The sequence below is a fragment of the Dicentrarchus labrax genome, unplaced genomic scaffold (assembly GCF_905237075.1).
Source record: "Dicentrarchus labrax unplaced genomic scaffold, dlabrax2021, whole genome shotgun sequence".
Classification (NCBI taxonomy): Eukaryota; Metazoa; Chordata; class Actinopteri; family Moronidae; genus Dicentrarchus; species Dicentrarchus labrax.
In genome coordinates this window covers 16,927,434-16,951,278 of record NW_026136713.1, presented here as the reverse complement: position 1 = coordinate 16,951,278, position 23,845 = coordinate 16,927,434, and the positions used below count along the sequence as shown (strand labels likewise).

Here is a 23,845-nt window from a genome sequence, read left to right as displayed (position 1 = left end):
GTTTACACGGAGTGAAATATTCAAATTTTGAATTCCACATGTCATGTACATAATTTTACTCACATTTCCCCCACATATTTGAGCTCAATGGAAACTTTGGGATCTCCTTTAGAGATTAAATGAAAGATATGTTGGTTTGAATGTGTTTGGTTGTATAACATTTCTGAAAAAACACTTACTGCGGTTCTGAAATTATTTCAAGACCATCTGTTGCATGAATCTGTTTACCAAGTTGTGACTGTATTACTAATCCCAGTAGCTGGAAATGATATACTGTTGTTATTAAAGGTTTGTATGAAAATATGAAATACTGGAAAGAAACATCAGTGTATAGCCTTGAAGCTGATGGGATTTTTTTCCATTTAGTTTCACCTTGTAATAATTTGGATCAGTTTGGAGTTTGGATTAGGAAAAATAAGTGAAAGCTGGGAACTAGCTCTAACCAGATCGTTAGAAGAGTGTTTGAGGATTTAGTAAATATCTTCACAGAGGTATGTGTTAGTGAATGTCCCTATGTGCCTCCTGGGTTTTTAAAAAAATGTTGGGAAATCAAATGTTTAGTCCTGTGACTTGAATGCAATCTTGAACGTAATCGAACGTAACAGACTCATCTGCTCGCTGTAAGATAAGTAAAGCAAAATCCACTAAGATTGTTTATTCTACTTAAATTGTTATGTAAATAAGTATTGTACAATGATTTTAGCAATTGTTCGTAATTTCAGTCTCTAAATTGGTATTTTCTGTACTGTCCTGTTCAGTTTTTGTCAATTTTAGTTGGTTTCTCTCTATTTCTTTTTTCTGTCTCTCTCACTTAAATGTGGAAATACATGAATGATGGGTATGTTTTTCATGTAATTTCAGTCCACCACATTGTCGTGTCTTGTTTTACCGTGATGCCTTCAGGAAAAGGGCTTTAAAAGCCCCACATGTAAAACAAACAGAAAATAGCTGTGTTTTTTTCCAGACCCCATAAATCCTGCCAGCAGTAAGCACAACAGGATGGTCATTGTATACTAGTGCAGCAGTTTCTGTACAATTCAGTATGATTATGTTGTATTATGAGTATTTTTAATTTGTTTAGTATTAATGTGTATGAATGATATTAGTCTATGCCGGGGTAGTTAACCCCACTGCCTCCCTCTGACATCACAAAGGACCGGATATTTATTTCTAAAGGCCTCAGTCATTTTATTTATTTACCACAGGTAACACAGATGTGAGCAGACAGTATGACTGTTTATGAAACACTTAAACAGATCATTCTTAGTTGTTGCAGTCAAGGACAACCTCTAAGTTACAGTTAGAAGTAGTTAGCAGTTAATTTACCATTTAGATTTTACTGTCCATCAGGAAACTGTAAATCACAGAGAGTTGAGGTGGAGCAACCAGAGGACATCAGAGGGAAAACCAGAAAACATTTTCTCCAAATAATATGATCCAGTGTCCAAAATCAGTAAACTAGTTGGTGGTGTGTGTTTAACCTCAAATCAGTTAGTCAAATGCATTATTCCCTTTAAAAACATTGAGAAAAATACATTTAGACTTTCTGAATCAGTGTAGCAGAACCCTGAAGTTCTGGTTTAACATTGGCTAAGGAGTATGGATGATTACATTTTGCACTTGATTGTCAAGTTTTCAGATAAACTAGAGCATTCAATGCATATATCCTGATGCCTTTGGCTATTAAACCCCTCTACAGACCCATTAAACTGTATGACAAATGCATGGCCACAAGGCTTAAAACAAGGCTGTTATGCCTATTTCATAAAAAAACACTTTAGAAATGCATGGTTTCATACTTGCATTATAAATGATGGATCCGATGATAACTCCCAATTATTCATAAGAAATAAGACAATAATACATTCAAATTGCTTGTGTTGTTGGATTTGATTTTCCACCACGTCGCGGGAGGTTTTCAGAGCCAAACCCCAGCTTTACTCCCTCAGGAGCCAATATTTGTTTACAGTGGTCTATTTGGTCTGGATAAACTGTGACAGCCTGCTCAGACACCGTGCATATGTGCAGCTCTTAACCAATTTATCATGGGACAAAAAGAGCCTTCAAACATACCAATATGAGCCCAATGTTAGAGACTGACTGGAAGTCTAACTAGGGTATTACCAGAATGACCCAGTTTCACTGCACACCACTGGACTTGTTATGGTGTGTTAGTGAATGCTGTATCACTGCTTCCCTCTCTTTAATTTCCATGCCTACAACTTCTAAATCCTCTTTTTTCCACCTCATTGATTTACAAAGAGGTTTTCTGTCTCTGTTGTCAAAGAAAGAGAGAGCTCCAAAGTAATTGTTTCTTTTGACCTTGAACAAAAAGCTTTCTGTTTGAATGATAGTTCCCAAACTCGAGTTTTTGCCAAACACCCTTTTGCAGTTTTGGCGGTAAACTCCTCTCCAACTGCGGATCTGGTATCTGGAGGGATAAATATCACAGCTGCGGACTCCTTTTTGCTAAGATTAAACCGACTAAGATTACATTGGCTTGGATGTCTAAATCATGACGGGAAAGAGTGAACCGTGGTGAAAGACGCAGAATTCTTATAAAACATCTGCAAGTCAATGATTTAGAAAAAAATCTTCTGATCTTTATGTTCCACTACCCTGAACTAGATTTAGGCTTAGTTGTTACAATATCACAGTTGCTACAGACATGCTGTAGAGCTTTAACTTTTGATGCAAATTCCCATGAAGTTCGTATTCAGCTCTCCAGAGGTTCATTTTGTTTAGAGAAGAAGAAAAGCTTTTGTAAGTTGTGCCTCTGGCAAGATGATTGAGAAGTGGAATGACAGCTCTGTGGCTGCTGTTATGAACAGCTGCACTGGTACGGAGACAGTATTAACAGCTTTAATTGATTAGAATAATTGCATTATGGAGAAATAACTAAGTATGCGGGGAGGGACGGGGTGCATGAAGAATTTGAATGATCTTTGGTAGAGATAAATGTGCTATAATATATTTCTAGGAGTGATGGGTGGGCTTTATTTATTTTGCACACCGGCATACGTACATTTTCTAAAATCATAATGTTGTTTGAAGTTGTATCAAACTTTTATCAAAATTTTATTAAAAACATAATCAAGAAAAGACAAAATAAGACCTCCATTTAAAAAGACTCATCTGTATTTTTATCTGCAGTTTTTACAAATGCCAGAAGGCTTTCTGTGATTTGGAGAAGTGATATGGTGATAACATTTAAAAAATCAAACAAACTGAGGGGCCTTTCTCTCTGTGTGCGTCACAGAGCAGGCAAAAATACACTTGTGGCCCTAAATACTTTCAATGGAATACATAATCACTGTTGTGGACATGGTTCACAAGTTTCCTGTTGGAGCATCAACAGAATCTATAAGCAGGAGGTGGGCTCTTGTCTGTAGGTTGAGTATGTTTTGGTTAAAACCGCAGGGAGTTGGTGTGTTGGGTGACACATGATGTGATAGAGCGGACAGTTTGAGAAGTGTTATTGCCTGTTTTTAATACATAATGCACAATGATCATGATTGACATGTGCCACAGGAGCCTTGACTCCAGTGGCTGTTCAGGCTCCGGACTGCTATTAACCCGTCTGTGAGGTGTTTGTTTGCCTGCTCCAACCTGAACTCCAAAGCAACCATAACCCATCAGCCTGGCCTTTAACCTTGCACTCTGGAAGCAAAGGAAATACTATCGCCATGTGGCCTTTGATGTGGGTTGAGTGGCCATATTTAAAGTGTAATGCACACACGCACAAACATGCACACACAGTATGCATGCAGTCATTAGTGTAAGAAATACTTATACTCAAAGATTGTATGTAAACTTACAAAAGTATCAGCATCAACATATACTTAAAGTGCAAAACATTAAACAAAATGAAAGTTTGGAGTCATTTGGTGCTATACACATAGAAAAAGATTGTTAAATTCATAGAATAAAAGAAAATAAACCAATATGTACAGTTATTTAAATACATATACGCGTATACACACAGGAAATATGTGATACTCACATATAAAGAAATATTGATGTAATATACACATGATATACACACTGATATATATTATATATAAGTATTATATTATTGATGCTTTAATATATACACTTAAATGTTATAGCTGGTGGTGGAGCTAATTTTAATGACTTGTTATACTGCTGGATAGCTTGTGAATTTCCTTCTGGGGATCGGTAAAGTCTTATCTTATATTCTGTATTATTAATCTAAATCTTAACTAGTAACTAAACGTATAAAAGAAATGTAGTGGAGTATAAAGTCCAGTATTTCACTCTCACTCTCAGCACTTGAGTAAATACATTTCGTGACTTTCCACCACTGCTCATTAGAAACAGCAATGCTCAGCTCATTTCTTTCACTGACTGCACACATATATATCTGAAATGGCAATGTGAGGAAACTTACTGAGAAATCATGTGATGTGACGTCAGTAAACTCCACACAAAGCAGGTTTATGTTTACTGACCTACCTAACCTCTAATACCAAAGGATGTTTAATGGGAGCAGATAAAGGAGCTAAAAGTTGTGGGATTCTGCTTTATCTACAAACCTAGTTTCAGCCCTCACTTGGCAGAACTCTAGTTCGCTGGCACACTCACCAACAAGGTGGGGAGGCTGCCAAGCTGTGTGGCAAATCAAGCCTGGTTGCGTCAAATATCAGGTTTGTAGTAGAGCTTAACTGCAGGCCAACCATGAACCGTGACAAGCATGAAGAAAGGGACGATTTTCTGCAATTTTCCCCTGCCTCCCCTGTTTCCTTTTGGGAGATAATTGTTTTAGTTTGCAAGTAGCAACTATGTATGTATGTATGTAGAATGTACTCATGTTTAAAGCTGCTCTAACCAATATTCTTATAATAACAATGGATGAATAAGTATAATACATGTGATACAAACAGAATTATAAATTGTCTTTGCAGTTCCTCTCACCTCTATGAAGCCATTTAACAGCTTTCAGCTCTTTGCTTTGGTTTTATGGTCAAGGGCATAATTTTGCCTTGAGAGGTGTGGGAGGGGGGAAATTGCTGTTTATTATACTTTTATATATATCAGCGTAGTCTAGGTAAACTGTTGGTATAAGTCAGCCATTGGCCGAATCTTTCACTTTCACAGAAGTATTCTCCCCCTTCCAGACTTAATGGAAAGTGACCTGTAGGCAACTGTAGATAAAAACAATTCATTATAAGGTAACTATAACACAACAATTCCTATATTCAGGTGATTATTACACTAATAAAAACATACCTATGAATATTATGTTACATTTCTTCCAATAGATCCCTGAAATGTTACACACTGGACCTATAATGGCAAGGGTTAAACTTCCCATGTGCAAATGTTCCACCAAACAACATGGTTTTACATGTCAGAGTGGATTTATTAGTCACAGGGAACACAACTTGTGACGCAGTTGCATCAAGTCTTGTATACCCAAGTGACATCATTGCGTTCAATCTCAGCTTCGGTTTATAGATTCAAAAATTTCAGCAGAAAGCCAAACTCGTTTGAAAGACATGGCCATTTATCTGGCAGCGAGCCTATAATGAAAAGCATTATAAGAAATGTAGGATTGAAGGTCTTGGCCCATAATAGGAGACTAAAAGTCAGGACATTTTGTCCCTCTGCAGCATCAGTACTTTTTTCGCTCATGAGTCCTTCAAATTCATTAAAGTGCCTCTTTCATGACCTCGTGATAATTTAACCTATAATAAGATACCATTGACAAAGACCATTTCAAGGCCTGCTGAGTGCCTTTCAAGGTATTTGCTCTTGTGATTTCCATGCATAAAGGAAATCTGGATTGCCTCAGCTAAGCTTTTAGGCTACAGTATGGATGTAAAAACATGACAGGCTGAATGCCTGCAATAAAAAGCAGATCTCCTGGAGAGCAGTTTCTGACATTCTCACATGGTTGGCATTGTTGCAAAACTGAGTCTGCTCCACCTGAAGGCAAGCAAGTTTAATTCTTAACCTTTCCCAAAAATGAATCAATCCCAAGCCCAAATCATTTAAAGAGCTGAAGCACAGATGAAAGAAATAAAGCAGTATCAGTGATTTCCTGCAATGCAATGGGGTGTACTGTTATCTATAACCTTTTTAGAAACAAATTAGTATGAATTTTAGAAGGGACTTTCCTTATTTCCTGTATGGTGAGTATCTCCGCCGTGAGGTAGACTAATAGAGAGTCCCATCACTAAGATAGCCCTGCTTTTCAGACTGAAACAAACATCTTTTTGTGCAAAGGGAGGAGGCAGCAGATCATGTGCTTGATATAATCTGTTTATGAAGTGGTAATACAGTGGCCTTCTATGTTTTCTAATCAGCAGGGCCGGCCTCAGCTGTCTGGTCTCTCAGTGATGTTTTGTATTTCGGATTAACAAGGAATCTAAATTTATGTCTGAATGGTGTGGCTTTTTAGAGGGATGCGGATATGCTCTAACCCTTATCTAGAAATGTACTGTATTTTACATCTCTAGCTAATAAGTTTATTATACCATACAGACAGTTTTATGACTGATACATCTTCATAAATTCAATTTGTAAAAGTGTGCTGCAACTCCTTCAGAAGTGCTGCCCTGGAAACAAAAACAGTAACTCATTGTTTTCTTAGAGAAATCGAGATAAATCATAGAAAAGCAACTGAGGAAAAAAAGAGATCAGAATTGAATCCCACAGAGAAGAACAGCCACAATATGTGTGCTAGTGTGACACCTAGTGGACAGAGTTTGCAAGTCTTCATGCAGTCAGTGTGAACTGTAGTGGATGACAGTGAGGAATTCATGTGATCACACTGCACTGACGTATTGGATGATTTATTAATGCAGTTATCATAGATGACATGAAATATAGTTTGCATACAACAGGAATACATCATCATATTTTGCACGTGTTTAAAGGAATAGTTTCACGTTTTGCTAAATATTTTTTCTTGTTGTAGATAAGAAGAGATGGATGAGTAGTAGTAGACCAAAAATATGAATCAACAGCAAGCAGCCGATTATCTTAGCTTAACATAAGGACTAGAAACAAATTGTATTAAAAATATATGATTTGTGTTTATTAGTGAGCTGAAGAAGTCCTCGCATTTTGTAAAGTTTAGACAAAGCCAGGCTAGTTGTTTACCTTTGTTTACAGTCTTTGTGCTAAGCTAAGCTAACTATTGGCCCGCTATACATTCATATTTACACGTACAAATATCAGAGTGGTATTAATCTTCTCATAAAAATCTTAGCAAAAAGGAAATAAGCATATTTTGAAAAATGTCAAACTTTAAAGTTATAAAATCTCAAAATGTTATTCCAGCTCATTGTGCTTGTTTTGAAACTCAAAACAGACTACAACGCAGAAAAAATGGGAAGTCTATCTTAAAGATGGTAAAAGTAAAAAAAAGTAAACAATCATTATTATTTATTTAATTTTTTTTTTTTTAAACAGTAATAATAACATTCAATAGCACAAAAAACAAATATGAATCCAAATGGAGTAGAGGTTATTTCATTAAGGATAGAAAATAATAAAAACAATAAAAAAATAGTTACAAATAATAAAAAAGATTATGGCCGTTACAACATTAACCTTGCCACAACAATGCTAAATATAAGAGTGATAGAAAAATAAGGAGAAGAATAATAGTCAAGAAAAGTAAAGGTCTACAGCAGAGCTGCCCAAAGTGGAGCCTTGGGCAAAATGTTTCCCACCATAAGGTTCAGTTTGGCTTGACAAATCCTTCTAGTTAAAGGTAACTAAATATTAATTTAAAATATTAATAAAAACAGATGATTTTGCGATGAGGTAAAAATGCTTTTAAAATATGTATGATCCATAATTTGTTTTTATGATCTGATCGGCCAGCAGACTGACACTTTGCACAGGGAGTCAGTAAACAACAAACTGCAAATGATAGCTGTTTCTTTTGGCCCGGAGCCAATTTTTAAGTTTCAGTTTTGGGCCTTCAAGGGAAAACGTGTGGGCAACTTGGTCTACAGTATTTAGCAGAGTTCAGCCCTTCTTGATAAACATATGTAGGTTGTGCGATACAAGAGTCAAGGTTCTTGAAGAAAATCTAGATAAAAAAACATTTTACAACATTATCTACAATGCATTCATATATTGGTACACTGTGTATTTATATTTGTAAGTCAACAGTTTGAGTAACTTTTGGGACATAATAGGTTACAAATTACAGTCTTAATAACAATGCAGAACAACATTACTTAAATATTGAACAATATGCACATATCAGAATAATAAATATAATTTTAATTGAAAACCTACTCCTGAGACTTGCAGCTTAAATGTTCAAATCAGGGGTCTCAAACTGCCAGCCATCCCCCTCCCTCTGGCCTGCAACATGATGTCAAAAGGCCCACAAGATTATTTTTTATTACTATATTTTCTAGTTGTTTCATAGCAATTTAAACTATCAATTCATATAAAATAAAAATACAATTATAGTTTAACGAAGAAGAAGAAAGAAGAGAGCAGATTTTGATCCTTCATCTGTTAACAACATAGATGATATAAAACAATATAAAATGTATAGAATAGGCTGTTTGCATTTTTTTCCCTCCCTGTACTTGAGCGTTCAAATGTTTCCCTCCTATGACACAACAATACCAACAGTGGCCCAGAGCAATGAGTTTTTGAATTTGAGACCCCTGATTTAAATACTCTCTTCATGAGTAAACCAGCCCTCATTTATTCCGCCTTTCATCTTCTTCTTTATGTTTCTCTCAACTCTTTCTCTGTTTGTTAATGAGGGCACAAGCAATCCAGAGCTTTGCTTGTTTGATGACCCTCCTGCTAGTGTAAATTAACTGGCCTTCAGCTGCTGGTTTTCCCCAGGCTTTGAGCCTTCGATGGGCTTTAGCCTGGCTGTACGATGCAGGGTGCTGCCAGTCACTGACCGGCGCAGGGAGGACAAGCGATTGCGGAAACCCTCTCCAGAGAAAAAATAAAGCAGTGGATCAAAGCATGAATTGGCAGCAGCCAGACACAGTGTCACCACAACAGACTTCTGCATGGCAATGCGCTCTGAGCAGGTAGTGTCATTTCGGGACAGGAAGCTCAGGTGGATGGTGCGCTGTATATGGTATGGCATGAAGCTGATTAGGAAGGTCAGCAGGACGATGACAATCATTCGGATGGCTTTGGTGCCCGTGTCCCGCTGGCGTCGGGCAGCGCTGGTGCGGGACAGAAGGGCGCGGACTATGCCAGCATAGCAGAGCAGGATGACCAGGAAGGGCAGGACAAAGCCCAGCACCAGAGACAAATAGTTCAGCACGACTAGTTTCTTCACACTTTTACCATTTTGTGGAGGCTCAAAGCACTTGGTTTTATTTGTCTTTTCGTCAATATGCTGGCCAGACATCAGGAAGGGTGAGGATGAAAGACAGATAAACACCCAGATACCCACACACACCAGACGAGCACGGTTCTCCGTCACCAAGCGCATGTTCTGCACTGGGAAGACAATGGCTAAGAAACGTGTGATGGACATGGCAGCCATGAAGTAAATACTACAATAGAGATTTACATACAGGGCGTAGGAGCTGATGCGACAGAGGAAATCCCCTTGGTACCACTGGCCCTTGTTGACATAGTAGAGAACTCGGAGTGGCAGCGTCATGACACACAGTATATCAGACACCGCCAAGTTCACCATATAGACATGAAAGGGCGAGCTTTGGCGGTAGGTTCTGATCAACACTGCCAGGGCGAAGCCATTCCCAACCAGGCCTAACACAGTGATGAGGGAGTAAGATGTGGAGTAAACCTGGTTACGGAAGTCATCAATGGACGACATCTGGCATTCAGTAGAGTTGCTCTCTACGATGTCTGTCATATTCCCATGCTCCATTTGTGGTCACACCTGCAGCTACTGAAAGACAAATAACAAAAAACTTACCTTTCAGAAAAAATCATGCAGAGTGAGATGACTGCAGTGACTGAGATGTGGCAGATTGTTTCTGAGATAGTCTTTATGTTTTGCTGCTGTGCAGACTTCAGAGGAGACTCAGGAAGTAGATATGCATTTTAGACCTTTATCCTGTCACATGATGAAATATGTGCTTTTTTGTCATTTCTATTTCTACTGCACACGTTTTTTCAGAAATGCTGATAATATTGTTCATGGGAAATTCTGACAGATTGCGTAATTGTCTCTGTGTAAATAAGGTGATGGATAAAATGGATTACTTTCTCATGAACTCTACTGTACCGAAGGAGACTGCAGAGCAGACAGACGCTGACTCTTGGATGGATCTGGGCCAGATGAGTTTTGCTATCTGGGAACATGCTGATGCCAAATTTTACCATCTATTTATCTGTACACAAGGTGTTACGTAATTAAATAACATGCATACTTTCCACAAAAATTGTCAGCCTCAGATACAAATACATGAAATTTATAATATAAAATGTATCCAGTGAATGTATCTTAGTATTTGTTTTGCTCTAATGCACTTTTACAGTTTGTGAGTTACATAAATTATTGCTACCAAATCATACCGTCATTCAAGCATGCTCCATACAAGACTGTCTGCTGTATAAACTGAAAATGAAACACTGACGAACACGGTATTCAGATTTACATGTTACATTATAGTTACTTGTTGAAACGTATTTGTCTGTATATCTGTCGAGAAAGTCGTTTATCTGTGAGCTACTTCCCCTAAACAAAAGTGAAAACATCTATGATGTAGTGAAAGTGATTCCAATGTTCCAATGTGATAAAAATCGGACTCCAGAGAGTTTTTCTTACCACTGAATTCCTGTCCGGTGCCAAAGTGGTGCAGCCAGTGTGCTGATCCTTCTCTTCTAGTTGATGTGTACAACAGCAGTGCTGCTTCTCTGTGTGTCTCCTCTGCCTCTCTGCCTCGTCTGCCAGATGTCGCAGCAGTAGTGGGAGGAGGATGCTGCTGCAGGTGTCTGCCTCCTCTTATCCTTGCTTTTCAAACTAGTTTTGTACTGTGCAGCATCAAGCATCAAGCCCAATGACATAATCAACCATGCATCCAAGCATTTACAGTAAATGAAATAAGAGTGAGGGTGAAAACAAGGTGCATTAACACTGAAAGCTGTCTCTGTCTTGAACATACTCCCACTGCCAAAGTTTCTCACATGTCACTTGTAAGGCACACTCGGCATTGCAAAATACCGGCAAAGTCTCACTTACTGGTATTTGCTTGGTCGAGCCTGCATACACAAAGGCAGAACCTGTTCTGCTATAACTGTATGTGTATACTGTAACTTAAGTAAGCACAGTCTGTTAGTCCTGAGTGCATTGAATGTGTCATTTCAGATGCAGCCTTGTTAAGGGTCCAGTGTGTAGGATCTAGTGGCATCTAGCGGTTTGGTTGCGGACAGCTCCCATGCTTCACCCTCCCATTGCAAGCGTCAAGGAAAAGTGGCCACACAATGCACAAATAATACATGCCGACTAAACCCTAACTAGTGCCAGTGTTTGTATTGTCCATTCTGGGCTACTGTGAAAACATGGCAGTTCAACATGGCTGTCTCCATGGAAGGCGGTCCATGGCATCTGCCGTAATTTCTGGGGATTATACACTAATCAAAGCATAGTTATACCTATTATGTGTAATTTCTGCCAATAGATCCTCCTAAATCTTTCAAATGTATTTATTTTTTAATTCTTTTTTATTTAATTTTAATACATACAACATACGACACAGGCCACACCAATACTATACATAAGAATACCATCCCCCAACACCCCACAAGATACACATCATAACTAAAAGGCCAAGTCGTCATTACACCATATATCCAAACAAACACCCAAAACAGACACCCCAACAAATCCAAACAAAAGCCCTACACTTACAATACCTACAGACCTACATACTCCTATATACATCTACTCAGACAACTGGTTATTAGTGTCTGTTATTAATTATTTTCAGCAGTCTGTTAAAGGGTGGTGCAGCTTGGTGTTCTGCAAACAAGTAAAGATCAAGCAAACCTGATATCACATGGCGTGAGGTGATAACTGACATGTGTCAGCCAACGCAATCCTGCTTGACAGATGATGTCATTTCCTTTGGATAATGCTAATGAGTGTGATTTACAGTTAGTCAGTGGAGTCCGGATACTAAAGTGGAAATGGGCATACTCATTTTTGCAGTTGAAAGGCCTGTGATCTAGAAGGACAGAATAATTCATCTGTAACTCATTTAGTGGTTAGGCCCCAGCAAAGACAAACATTTAGCCCCACTTGCACTCAGGAGATGCCTGTATTAACACCACTTATTCTACATGATCAGATAATTATTATTCTACTAGCCTGGTAATGCATTGCACCACAAAGAATAACTGCAGGAGCAGAAAGTTGCAATAAATGTTTTGACCCTTCTGAGAGATCCTGAAAGTGCATTTGATATTTCTGAGTAGTCCCTTTTTAAGTTCTATAAAGTACCAGCTAATGCCACGTAATTGTTTATTGATTGCATAGTGATTGAGGTCTTATTGTTGTCAAGAGATCGTCTCTCCACAATCAGGGCACTTAATAGTACATCAAACATGCCAAGGAAACTGTATTCATCAACAGGTTAATCAATACTTCAAACAAAGCAGTGAATTCAAATATAGGTGCACCAATTACCACAAAACATACTGCCTGTCTGCAGCTGAAGGTGGTAGACAACAAACCAGTGGCTCAGTTGAGTGCAGTTTCATGAGCTGGTGTGGTTGCTTTGTGGATCATAATTGAAGTGAGCTGCAAAAGCCAATAATGTGGGGGTGGGAAATCAAATGGTTGATGCACTAAGTGCATCCTCCCAGGGATCATCCAATTTTTGAGAGTGGACTTACTCTTATCACCCAGACCAACATGGTCTCTTTGGGTTTATTGTTTTTGTTAACTCACCTCATTATTCTATGATGTTTCTTACCTATTTGGAAAAGGGGCCAAATGTCAATTAAGTAGTGTAGTGATTTTTAGTTAACAGAAGCACTGGCACACTTCCATAGAATTAAGCCACTATTCATGTGTTTGTTACATGTGTCAAGTCAAATTTCTGTTGTAGGTAAAAACTATTGGCATTCTGTGGGCGGGACTTCAGTGAAGCATTGTGTCCTTGTTGTTGTTGCATTAAGGACTCCATCTGGTTGTTTGGTTATTTGGTTGACTGGTTGTTTGTGTGCTTTTTTAGTTTTTTGGTTGGTTGATTGTTTGGCTATTTGTTTGGCTGTTTGGTTATTTAGTTGTTTGGTTGGTTGTATGGTCAGTAGTTTGGTTAGTTGGTTGGTTGGAGTATATGGGCACAGATGAGTATGGTCAGTCTCATGAACTGTTGAGTTCAGTGTCGTGGGAGAAATGCTTTTTTGTCTGTAAGACACTGAAGCAAATGACTCCATGTGTGCAGGAGGAGACACATATATATAGTATAGTTTCTTTATTGGACGATTCTGCAAAACTCCGGTTTATGTTCGGTGACAATGTTCTTGAAAATCTTTCATACTGAAATGTCTTGTATGGCAACTATGACATGGTTAAAGTTAGGGAAATATTGTGGTTATGTTGGTGTGTGCAAACCAAACTATGGTTAAGGTGTGGCCAGGGTTGAGGTGTTGGTTATGGTTGATACAAACGCAAACATTAACTGTGGGTCTGCATTGATGCCAACTGCAGTTTCCTGCTCAATGTTGCACCCTGAGCTCCACACCCTTACTTTCTCCCTCCCTAAGAGCACACTACTTCCTGCAGTGGAATGAGTTTTGACACTAGATAAATATCACAAGGTGCACAATTGGTCATTATGGATGTAGTTCCTTGGTATACTCGGCTGACCTTACATTCCACCTCTGTAGTGGCAAATAGGGCTAATAAGGGACTTGGTAAGCAACATGTTGCAGCATCATTTTGTAATTGCTGTTGCTAAACCAGTTAGTTTAGAAGTGTGTGACTTTGGCAGAAGAGACTTGTTTGCATGCTATCTCCTAATGATAGTACATACTTGGAAGGTCCCTCGGGTTTTGTTCTAATGTTTCCTCTTCCTTATAATATAGCAGGTATTTGAGGGGCAGACCGAGTCAGCCTTCATCTGCTATTATTGGTTTTGTTGTGGATCCGACATTAACCTTTCACTATACATCACACCCATGCAAATGGATGGGAATTGATAAGAATTTAACGATTCCGATTCCATTATCGATATTGCTTATCGATCCGATTCCTTATCGATTCTCTTATCGATTCTCATTGGGTGAGAGAATAAGTACAAATTTGTTTGTTTGTATTAACTCGCTTTAATATCTGATCAGAAGACACAGCACAGAGTATACACAAATTTTGTGTAGCAACCTCAGAACAAACCTAAAAGTAGGTGAGCTACTTCTCAAAGTAAAGTCCAGGGACCCATAGCCTAGGGCAGTGTTTCTCAACCAGTATGCCATAGCACGCTAGTGTGTGCCTTGAAAGATTATCAAGAGTGCTTTAGGATTAGGAAATTGTTAATTTTCACATGAATTGGTCCAGACAAAAAAATAAATATTTGGCTTTTTAAGCCCAACCACCATTATGTGCCATAAAAACTAAAAACACAGACTAAAATAGGGTAGCCATTTCCTTCGCATCAAAAAGGAGCACACTTTGCCTACACGGGGACACGCAAGCAGATATTTGTTTGGTATGATCCGGTTTTAAATTTGAATGTTTATCCACCAGATTACATAAAGGTGCATACACATACCACAAAGCTAATAATAAATATACAAGATTCTAGGGATGGGAATCGAGAACCGGTTCTTCTTCAGAACCGTTGCCCAGTGAATCGATTCCTTGGAACCATTAGCGTGCCTGCTTAACGATTCCGCTTATCGGTTCTGCTCGTTGCAAATGCGTCACGACATCACACACGTGCTGCGTTGTTTTGGTTCAGAACGCAGCGAACATGGCGTTGAGGCAGAACCGCTCTAAAGTTTGGTTATATTTCACGTGAAACGACGACAATACGGTCACTTGCAACACTTGTAAAGTTTCCCTTTCGTTAAAGGGGGAACTACCTCCAATATGCAGAAACATTTGGCCACACAGCATCAATTCATTTGCAGGACTGTGTGTTTGATACACTACTACCTAGCGACACAAGTGAGTCAAGCCGCAGCGGAGCTAATGGGACGCCATCTGTTATCAGTGCCGAAGGTAACTTTAAATGACATGATAATTTGTCTGCGCAAAAATTATTATACTAATTGGCTAAAAAGGTGTGTCAAAATAAGAAATTTCATTGGTTACATTTTCGTGTGGTGACCTATCAACACATGGCTAATTTTAATATTCAAATGAGCCATGTGTTGATTTGCCACAACATGCTGCTGCCATCAGGCTATCAATCAAGCTCTCAGCGACAGAGAACGTAAAGTTAGCCTTTATCTATCCAGATCAGATGAAAACATTAGGAACAGTTTCTGTATGATGTTTATTAGACCTATGTAATCTGAATTGGAAGGGCACGTTTTCATGAGCTGTGACCATGCATACACACTCCTCCAAGACTGCCTTTACTGATAAACACACCTCATCGTACATTTGTTTTCCGGTTGTATTTATTCTGTCGGGCCAGCCTTTGCTCTCCAAGTGCATCAATGAGCCTTGGCCACCCATGACCCTGTTGCTGGTTCACTACTTTTCCTTCCTTGGACCACTTCTGATAGGTACTGACCACTGTAGACCGGGAACACCCCACACGAGCTGCAGTTTTGGAGATGCTCTGACCCAGTCGTCTAGCCATCACAAGTTGGCCCTTGTCAAAGTTGCTGAAATCCTTATGTTGTCCATTTTTCCTCCTTCAAACACATCAGCATTGAGGACAAAAGCTTCACTTGCTGCCTTATATATACCACCAACTGACAGGTGCCATGATAATGAGATAATCAGTGTTATTCACTTCACCAGTCAGTGCTCATAATATTATATGGCTGATCAGTATAGTTTCTCCTTTTGAAGCTTAGGGGGAAGGGTGAGACATGGGTATTGTAATCTGCAACTACACCCGTAGATACCACTAAATCCTACATGCTGGTCCTTTAAGTAAAAGTATTAAGTATTATTAACAAAGTATCAAAAGTAAAAGTATTAATTGTGCTGTAAAATGGCCCCTGTCAGTGTTTTAATATGTTTATCACTGCTGAATTAAGGTATAGCATTTTACTGCTGTAGATGTTTAAGGTTGAGCTAATTTGAACTACTTTTTATTCTGTTGGGTATTTAAATTTACAGCAATTCAACATATTCTATAACACCACCACATGTTTTTAGTGTTGCTATCCTGTAAGAAGAAGGACTCTCTAAAACTTTTCGTGAGCTCAGAAAATCAGCCCTGTTTACAAATTGCACTTTCCAGCTAATACAAGTGGGGATTTTAAATTGTTTATCTGAAGAAATAAGAATTTTCTAATCCTAAAGGAACGCTTAATCCTTCAGTGTATCACAAACATTCACATTTAAAAATCACCACATTTGCAGATGCACTTTTTCACTGGACACGAGGGGTTTGACAAGGAGTAGAAGTATAAAGTTACATAAAATGGAAATAATCAATCAAAGAACCTTGAATTTGGACTACTTAAGTGTTACATTCCACCTCTGTCTAAACATAATCTCCCCCCTAAACTTAACCGAGTAGTTTTAGTTGCCTCAATTTAAAATTGCATTAATTGAGTTTTGGCCTCTTGGGGCAATGGAAAGATATTGTAAGCTAAACACTGACACATTATCACCATGATACGTTAAACACCTGTTTAGAGGAGGTAGATCACAAAGCACTCATAGTTTATGAGTCATTTTGGAAGGTATTAACTAACATAACTTGTTATTATTTAGGTATAAACACATGTCAACTTTTGTTTACTGGATACAGACACCATGCATATTTGACCTCGTGGTGCAGCAAAGGCAGATAAGCTGCAGCTCTATTCCTTTCATGGAAGTGAGAGCAGCTGTTTTCCTTGAGCTAACATAAATTATTACTGTGTGATTTATTTAATAATTTCTATGCTTTATACTGCAGGGGAGTAGCAGATGTTCACCTCATCTAATAGCAAAATAAAGTTAAGACTAGTTTTTAAGACTAGTTTTAACATTTATCAGGATTTAACAGACGGATTAATGGCGTTGAGATAAAAAAGGAGGCTTATTAAAGTCATCACAGACCATTAATGCCTGGGCGGTCCACTTATCGGAGATCTATTATAGTTCAAATAGTTATTTTTGTTGCTCTGATTGAGCAACAAAGTAGGTGAACTAGGATGTGTATGTAGGTCACTTTATCTCTAAGATGTATAGTTCATCTCAGCACTTCGTCTGTGTTTCATAAAGAAGTACGTTGTCAGAACACTGGTGGGAAACAGCTTGCAAACAGCATATACAACTCTTGTGGTTTCCGAGTTGCTGACATTCTTCTTATTGCTTTATACATACTTCAGGTCAGTGGAAACAGCTTAACATCTGACTATTCATTACATACATCTTATGTACAAAGTTAATATTATATGTTATAGAATGACAATTGGTTCAGTTTACAGAATATAATTAAAAATTAAAGCCACAAATTAATCATGGCACAGCATACAGTATATTGAAATGATTGCCTTTAAGCCTTGTGTAGACACCCCACACACCTATTCAACATCAATGAAACCAAAAAAGTCGAGTGCATGCAAACAAACGCACACAGACACAACGTATTTGGCAGTGTGTAAAAAGGAAAAAGGAGAAATGTACTTATCTCCACGAAGAAGCTTCCTGTTATTGTGTATCTGGTGATGTACATTAAGCCGTCATTGAATCTTTCAACATCCATGTGGTTGTAATTTGAGGCATCATGGGCGTATTCCGTATAAATGAACGGGCAGATTCAGAAATCATGTGGGGAAATTTCATCATGTGTAAGTTCTGTTAATTTAATCTGTATTTATATGCCTATATGACTTTATGTTTGTATATGAACACACAAAGTTAACCTTTAGTCTGATATGGTTGTTGGTCATTTCCATACAGATTTAATGTAACATAACACCAGATGCTTTGAAAGTGCTATTTTGAAAGCCATAATCATTGTGAAGATATAATACTAAATACTAAAGATTAGGGCCATAGCTACTTCACTCCAACACTGTGGAACACCCTACCCAGTTACCTTAGAAATGCAAGTTATCCTGCATGTTTAAAAGTCAACTCAAGACCTACTTGATCAGGCAGGCTTCTAGTTAATGTATTAAATGTTTATCTCTTATTGCTGTCATTTATTTTTTTATTATTCTTACATAAATATATAGTATTTTGGTTTTAATGCAATACTGGACATGCACATTGAGCTGCATTTAATGTACAAAAGGTGCTATATAAATACTATTATTATTGTACAAAATACACAAAAAAACTTTGTTTTCTTAGTTTCATTTCCTTCAAAACTTCAAAAGCACTGAGCTTTGAAGCCAATTCGACATTGTGGCTAAACCATGTAAATAACATTTTATAACTGTACCCCCTTTCAAGTTAATAGAGGCCTAAACTGAAAGTCAGCCAGCTCAGCGGAAGTCTGTGGTCTGCTTGTTCTGGCAGCAAAATGCAGACACATATGTATATATATTATACATATGTGTATTCAATATTATTAAATAGAAACTATTATCCTCCCAGAAACACCTTTGCTGCCAAATCAAACTTCTTGTTTTTAAACAAAACACAGTCTGACAGATTCTACCACCAGGCAGCTAAATTCTAACAACAGCATGCTGACATGCTCAAAATAACAACCAATGTCACTGCTAACAGGATGATGTTTGGCTGGTACTGTATATTAGCAACACAAAAAATGTCAACTTCATGGTATCGCTAGAAGAGAAGTTTCCCATAAACACTATAAACTAGAGGGGCTAACAAAATGCAACATCTTGTTTATGTTGTTAAACTTGTAACTTCTGATTTGTGGTAGCATAGCTTTTATTTCTGATTTTGATTTGAATGTAAATTATGTTTAAAAACTTACCAAACTGTTTATCAAACACTGTATTAACACACACACACACACACACACACACACACACACACACACACACACACACGTTTGCACAGCTTTCTTTGACTTAATTCATTGTGAACTCTAATGTTGACCATAGTCAATCCCTGCCTAACCCTAACCTTAACCTAACCTCAGTTCACACCTTACCCCTAACTAGGACCTCAGAAATGACACTTTAACTGTTTACATTAGGACTGCTCTTGGGTCCCCATGAGGACTACTGGTCCCGACAACGTCAGTGTTTATAAGAAAAGGTCCCCAATAGGTAACAAAAATGTGCACCCATACACACATGATTTCATTTTGACTCTAAACATATTTCAAAACTTTTCCTGTTATATTTGGCAATGAAGTTCATCCCATAACTCTCACACAAATACTCACATGTTGTGTGATACACTTACTCACACACCTGGCCTGTTTATCATGTGTGTTATGTGTACCAAACTAAAACTAAAGCCAACTGCTTCTAGTCAACCATCACAGAAGTGCAGTACTAATGAATTAAGCAATGCAAATCGTAACCCCGCAGTGAGTCGAGTGATTAGTCATTTCCGAAGAAAGTCTCATTGTTTGGCTGCAATAATAAAGGCCAGTTATCATGGTGATCACTGTGTAGTTCTTGTGGCTACAGTTGTGTGTTTCAACCTGCCTGCCCTAAAACAACATCCAAAATACTGCCATGACATGTGGACTGTCACACCTAACATTGAAACAGCATTACTCATTCCTAAACGGTAAACAAGCTGTGGTAACATTTCTTTCTTTCTAATGAGCTACAGTACAGTTGGAATCTATATTTATTTGATATGAACGGTTCACCAACTGTTTTATCCTTGTCTGAATGTATGAAAGGCATCTTTTGGCAACTCACTCCCTGGCACAAACTCTCACGGACAAAGCTTCTTTTTTGGCTTTGTGTTAGATGGAAAAACACACAGGCATACAAGTTTACACTGATGTCAGCGATGCAAGGTCCCTCCGGCACCAACATGAGTAAGTGTAAGTCTGGCTCTCCTCCAGACGAGACATGATGACATTTACAGACCCAGCTGAGCTGAATCAGCCAGCCTTGATAAAGAGAAGAAAGAGGGTACTCCTCACACACTCTCACTCAGCCTCTTTGAGAAGAGGGGCTGGCATGGAAAATAAAAAAAACCCACATCCGGGTGAATGGATTTCAAGCTCAACTTCACGTAGGTGAGTCCAACACAAACTAAATTAAATTCCTTACAAAGTTACATGTACTCATTGAGTCAGCTGTTGAGCTGTGAAGAACTCGGGAGCCAAGGAGATTGATGGTTGGATTTGGTAACGATTAAATATCATGTTACCAGATATAAAATACTCTTTTCTGACAGTTTTTTTAAGTCTTGTCATCCGGAAACTGAATTTTACTTACTTTCATTAGTGATTAAAGTGTCATAGTGTACCATATGTTGTTTATGAGGCTTCCTTATTTTCAAAATAGCACACAAATGCTTCTTGAATGGAACTTGGAGTCAGGCCAGGTGAGGTTCAGTGACTTGCCATGTTCAATGATACCTGTAAAACTGTAAACCTGTTTGTGTGCTCGGGCCTCTGCCTACTTGCATAAAATCGTGGCACCGTCATAAAAAAATTAAAAAGGTGTAAAGAGAATTCTGATGAAGAGATAAACCAGCAGTGTCTGAATGGGTGGAGCACAGAGACATGCTACAAGTTTATACTGGAGAGATGTGTCCAAAACAAGATAAGTGTGTCACACTGAATCCATGTTTTGGACTTTCTGCAGAACAAACCAAGTTTTAAAGTCAGTCTGGGAGATAAGCTCTTGGTGCTGGCCTGGTTCTATCACAGGAAAAGGGATCTCGGCCTCTAGAGGATGGCTCCGTCGGTTCTTGCTGCTGAAGCTGGTGACGGTGCTGCTGTTCCCCCGCAGTGTAGGCCTCCCCCTGCTGGTGGGCTGTATGTTCAGCCTGCGGGTCCTGTTGCTGCTACGCTCCCCTCACATCTCCACCAAGCCCTCCACTGTGTTCCTGGGCCAGCTGGCTCTCACAGACAGTCTTGTGCTGCTGCACTGGATGCTTCAGCTGGGAGCGACACTAGCCTGGTGGATGGAGGCGGGCTGTGAGATTAACATGGGCGTCATGAAGGAGGGGGGGTCAGTTTGGTGGAGGGAGGCTGTGAGTGTGCTCTGTCAGCAGCTGCTTGATGCACATTACCTAGCCTCTCTGCTCCTGCTGGGGCTGCTGGGACTGGAGGCCACGCTGGTGTCACGATGGCCTCAGCAGACTCGGAGATTCAGGACTTCTCGCTGGGCTCAGCTGAGCTGCAGCTTGATCCAGGCGCTTGTGCTGCTAGAACTGTTGTTCTCGCTTCATTCAAAACTCATGCAGGACTCCAGGCATCAGACTTATTCCTTAACACTACAAAACTCCCAAACGTCTTCTCTGGGCCTGCCTCTTCTGTCTCTTCCAGCTTTCTCCTCCTGCATGAGGAGGACATTATGGTTGGTGAATTTATGGCTGCATTATGCTGTCCTCTATATCAAACCACAGAAGAGAAAGAGCTTCTTTCATTAAACGCTTTGGCAGTAAAATACAATGAATTTGACCAAAGATATTGTCTATTTTATTTTATTTATATAATAAAACTATATTTAATAATTGCTGATATTGATCTTTATATAAGCCTTAAAGCAAGACTGTGTATCTAACTATTGTTTGCTAAAATTAACAAACATTAGTCACCCTAAGCTTCTGGTGATACCAGATCAACCAACAGTAGCAAAAGATAAGATAATCCTTTATTGAGACCCCAGAGGGAAAATTTCAGTGTTACATGAGAACAACTGAGTGTGTTAAATACATAAAGGGTGATTTGTTTTTATTGCTTCTGCACTCAGCGTCTCATTTGTAAAAAGGATTACATTATTTTTTCTCTCAAAACATACAGACAAAAGAAGAAAAACAAACAAGTCAGTACAGTCTGAGTGCTGTAGGCAGGGTTGCTGCTTTCAGATCCTTTATTAAAGTGGAAACTATTTGAGTGTGTTTGTGTTGTATATGTTGTTTTGTGCCATTTTACACTGTATGCAAGTGTATGGGTGTATTTTGTAAATGTGTGTGTATGAGTGTGAATGTTTGGATGCATGTGTGTATGTAGATGTATGTATAGTTTTATATTTCCATGATACAATCATGTATAGATAACTGATAAATGATTACTTTTTATTACTGTAAATTTTGCTTCTATTCCGTTGTTTAACTGGAAGCATGAATTCTAATAAACTCAACTCAAGAGGCCAACTTCAACTGCAAATAATGACATATTTATTAAAGGCACACTATGCAAGATTTTTACCTTAATATAAGAGCTTCAAAGTCATTTTGATGGTAAATGAACTCGTAGTATAGCGAATCATCCCAATAGCAAAGGACGCCGTTGGCTCAACCAGCAATGCAAGTCTGAAAGGTGGCGTCCGGCCAAATCTTGCGAGAATCACGAATTGCTTTATGGTGCGACGTCACATACATCAGCGACATAAGAAGCAGCCTCAATGGAAGACACTAGCAGGCATTCACTCAGACGTTACCTGATCAGTAGACATCTTCGGAGTCTATCTTTGCCTGTTCGATGTGCAGCGCTTCCATCCTACTGAACATGTACCAGTATACAGGGGGGAGGGGATCAGGCTGTGAGTGCAGAGATGCAGAGCCTTATATAGACGGCTCTATGTTAAATAAAATGTTAAACGTTAAATACAAGTACTCCGCAGCGACTCTAGGGGTAGCTGTTTGACCAAACCGGAAAACTGCATAGTATGCCTTTAAGCCAACGAGACAAATCTCTCATAATTTATTGGATTTCTCAATTTACTGATTATCCCATGACCTCTTTTTGTTTTACTTTGCTTCTTGTTGTTTTTTTTATCCTTATTTGCTTGTTGTTTACTGTCTTTATAATGTGAAAATTGCTTATGAATGAAAAGTTTAAAGTTTAAAAAGATGAACTACATGCACTGTATGCGTGATAAAGCAAAGATATTGTGAAATGTGACTTTTCTTCCGTTTACTTTTGAAGTAAGCTGATCTCACATATTAACAGTGAGAGATTATGATCTGTTTTCATAATGTTAACATGTTCTCATCTTGCAGTCCCTTGTTTGTGTGATCTGGCAGACTGCCCAGGAAAAGATGTGAAATTAAATGACAGGACTCTGAAGAACAAATGTTTGTGGTATATCAGCACACAGCAACATCTTAAGTAGGATTTTATTTCATGTTGTATTCACAGTTAATAATGTGTGGTTAAAGGTGTGTTCTGTTTGTGTATCATGTCTCTTTTACTGCCCAACAGTTTACAAATGTCTGTGTTTACATTTTTCTGCAGTACATCCTTTGTACTGAAACAGAAACTGGGATGGCAAGATTGTTTTTCACCTAATGAATGGAAATGGCTCCATCTTAACTTGAATAATTCTTGTCATTCAACCACTTACTATGAGCTACTGTGCATATAAATCAACACCACACACACACACACACACACACACACACACACACACACACACACACACACAGTGGAAATGCATTTTCTGTGTATATGAGTCAAACGTTGGTCAAGCTGATAAGACAAATACCACAAACACACGGCTTTAGACTTGAAAGCAGTATCCGGGCACACAGTGGCTCATCAGCTGCTACATTCATGCTTCCATTACACAAATGTGACGCTGACGATATGACAGATCAGCGATGTACATCCTGAATGAGTTTAAGATTCCTTAAACTCAAACTGTTTGCATTTGAGTG

At 38.6% G+C, this 23,845-nt stretch overlaps 2 protein-coding genes across 3 annotated transcripts; one reads left to right on the top strand and one right to left on the bottom strand.

The window, feature by feature from the left end:
- Window positions 1–6,802: 6,802 nt before the first annotated feature.
- Window positions 6,803–11,214, bottom strand: cysltr1 (cysteinyl leukotriene receptor 1). Its single transcript, XM_051420742.1, has 2 exons — window positions 10,769–11,214; window positions 6,803–9,886 (listed from the first exon to the last, which is right to left on the bottom strand). Exon 2 carries the CDS (start codon window positions 9,863–9,865, stop codon window positions 8,819–8,821), a length of 1,047 nt encoding a protein of 348 aa, XP_051276702.1. The 5' UTR covers window positions 9,866–9,886; window positions 10,769–11,214; the 3' UTR covers window positions 6,803–8,818.
- Window positions 11,215–17,029: 5,815 nt separating this feature from the next.
- Window positions 17,030–23,350, top strand: LOC127374990 (uncharacterized). 2 transcript variants are annotated; one of them, XM_051420746.1, is made up of 3 exons: window positions 17,030–17,451; window positions 19,975–20,249; window positions 20,824–23,350. In XM_051420746.1, the coding sequence occupies exons 2-3, from the start codon at window positions 20,080–20,082 to the stop codon at window positions 21,611–21,613; spliced, it is 960 nt and encodes a 319-aa protein (XP_051276706.1). In that variant the 5' UTR covers window positions 17,030–17,451; window positions 19,975–20,079; the 3' UTR covers window positions 21,614–23,350. The 2 variants fall into 2 exon arrangements, with proteins under 2 accessions (XP_051276706.1, XP_051276705.1); XM_051420745.1 differs by having other exon boundaries at window positions 17,030–20,249.
- Window positions 23,351–23,845: the final 495 nt, after the last annotated feature.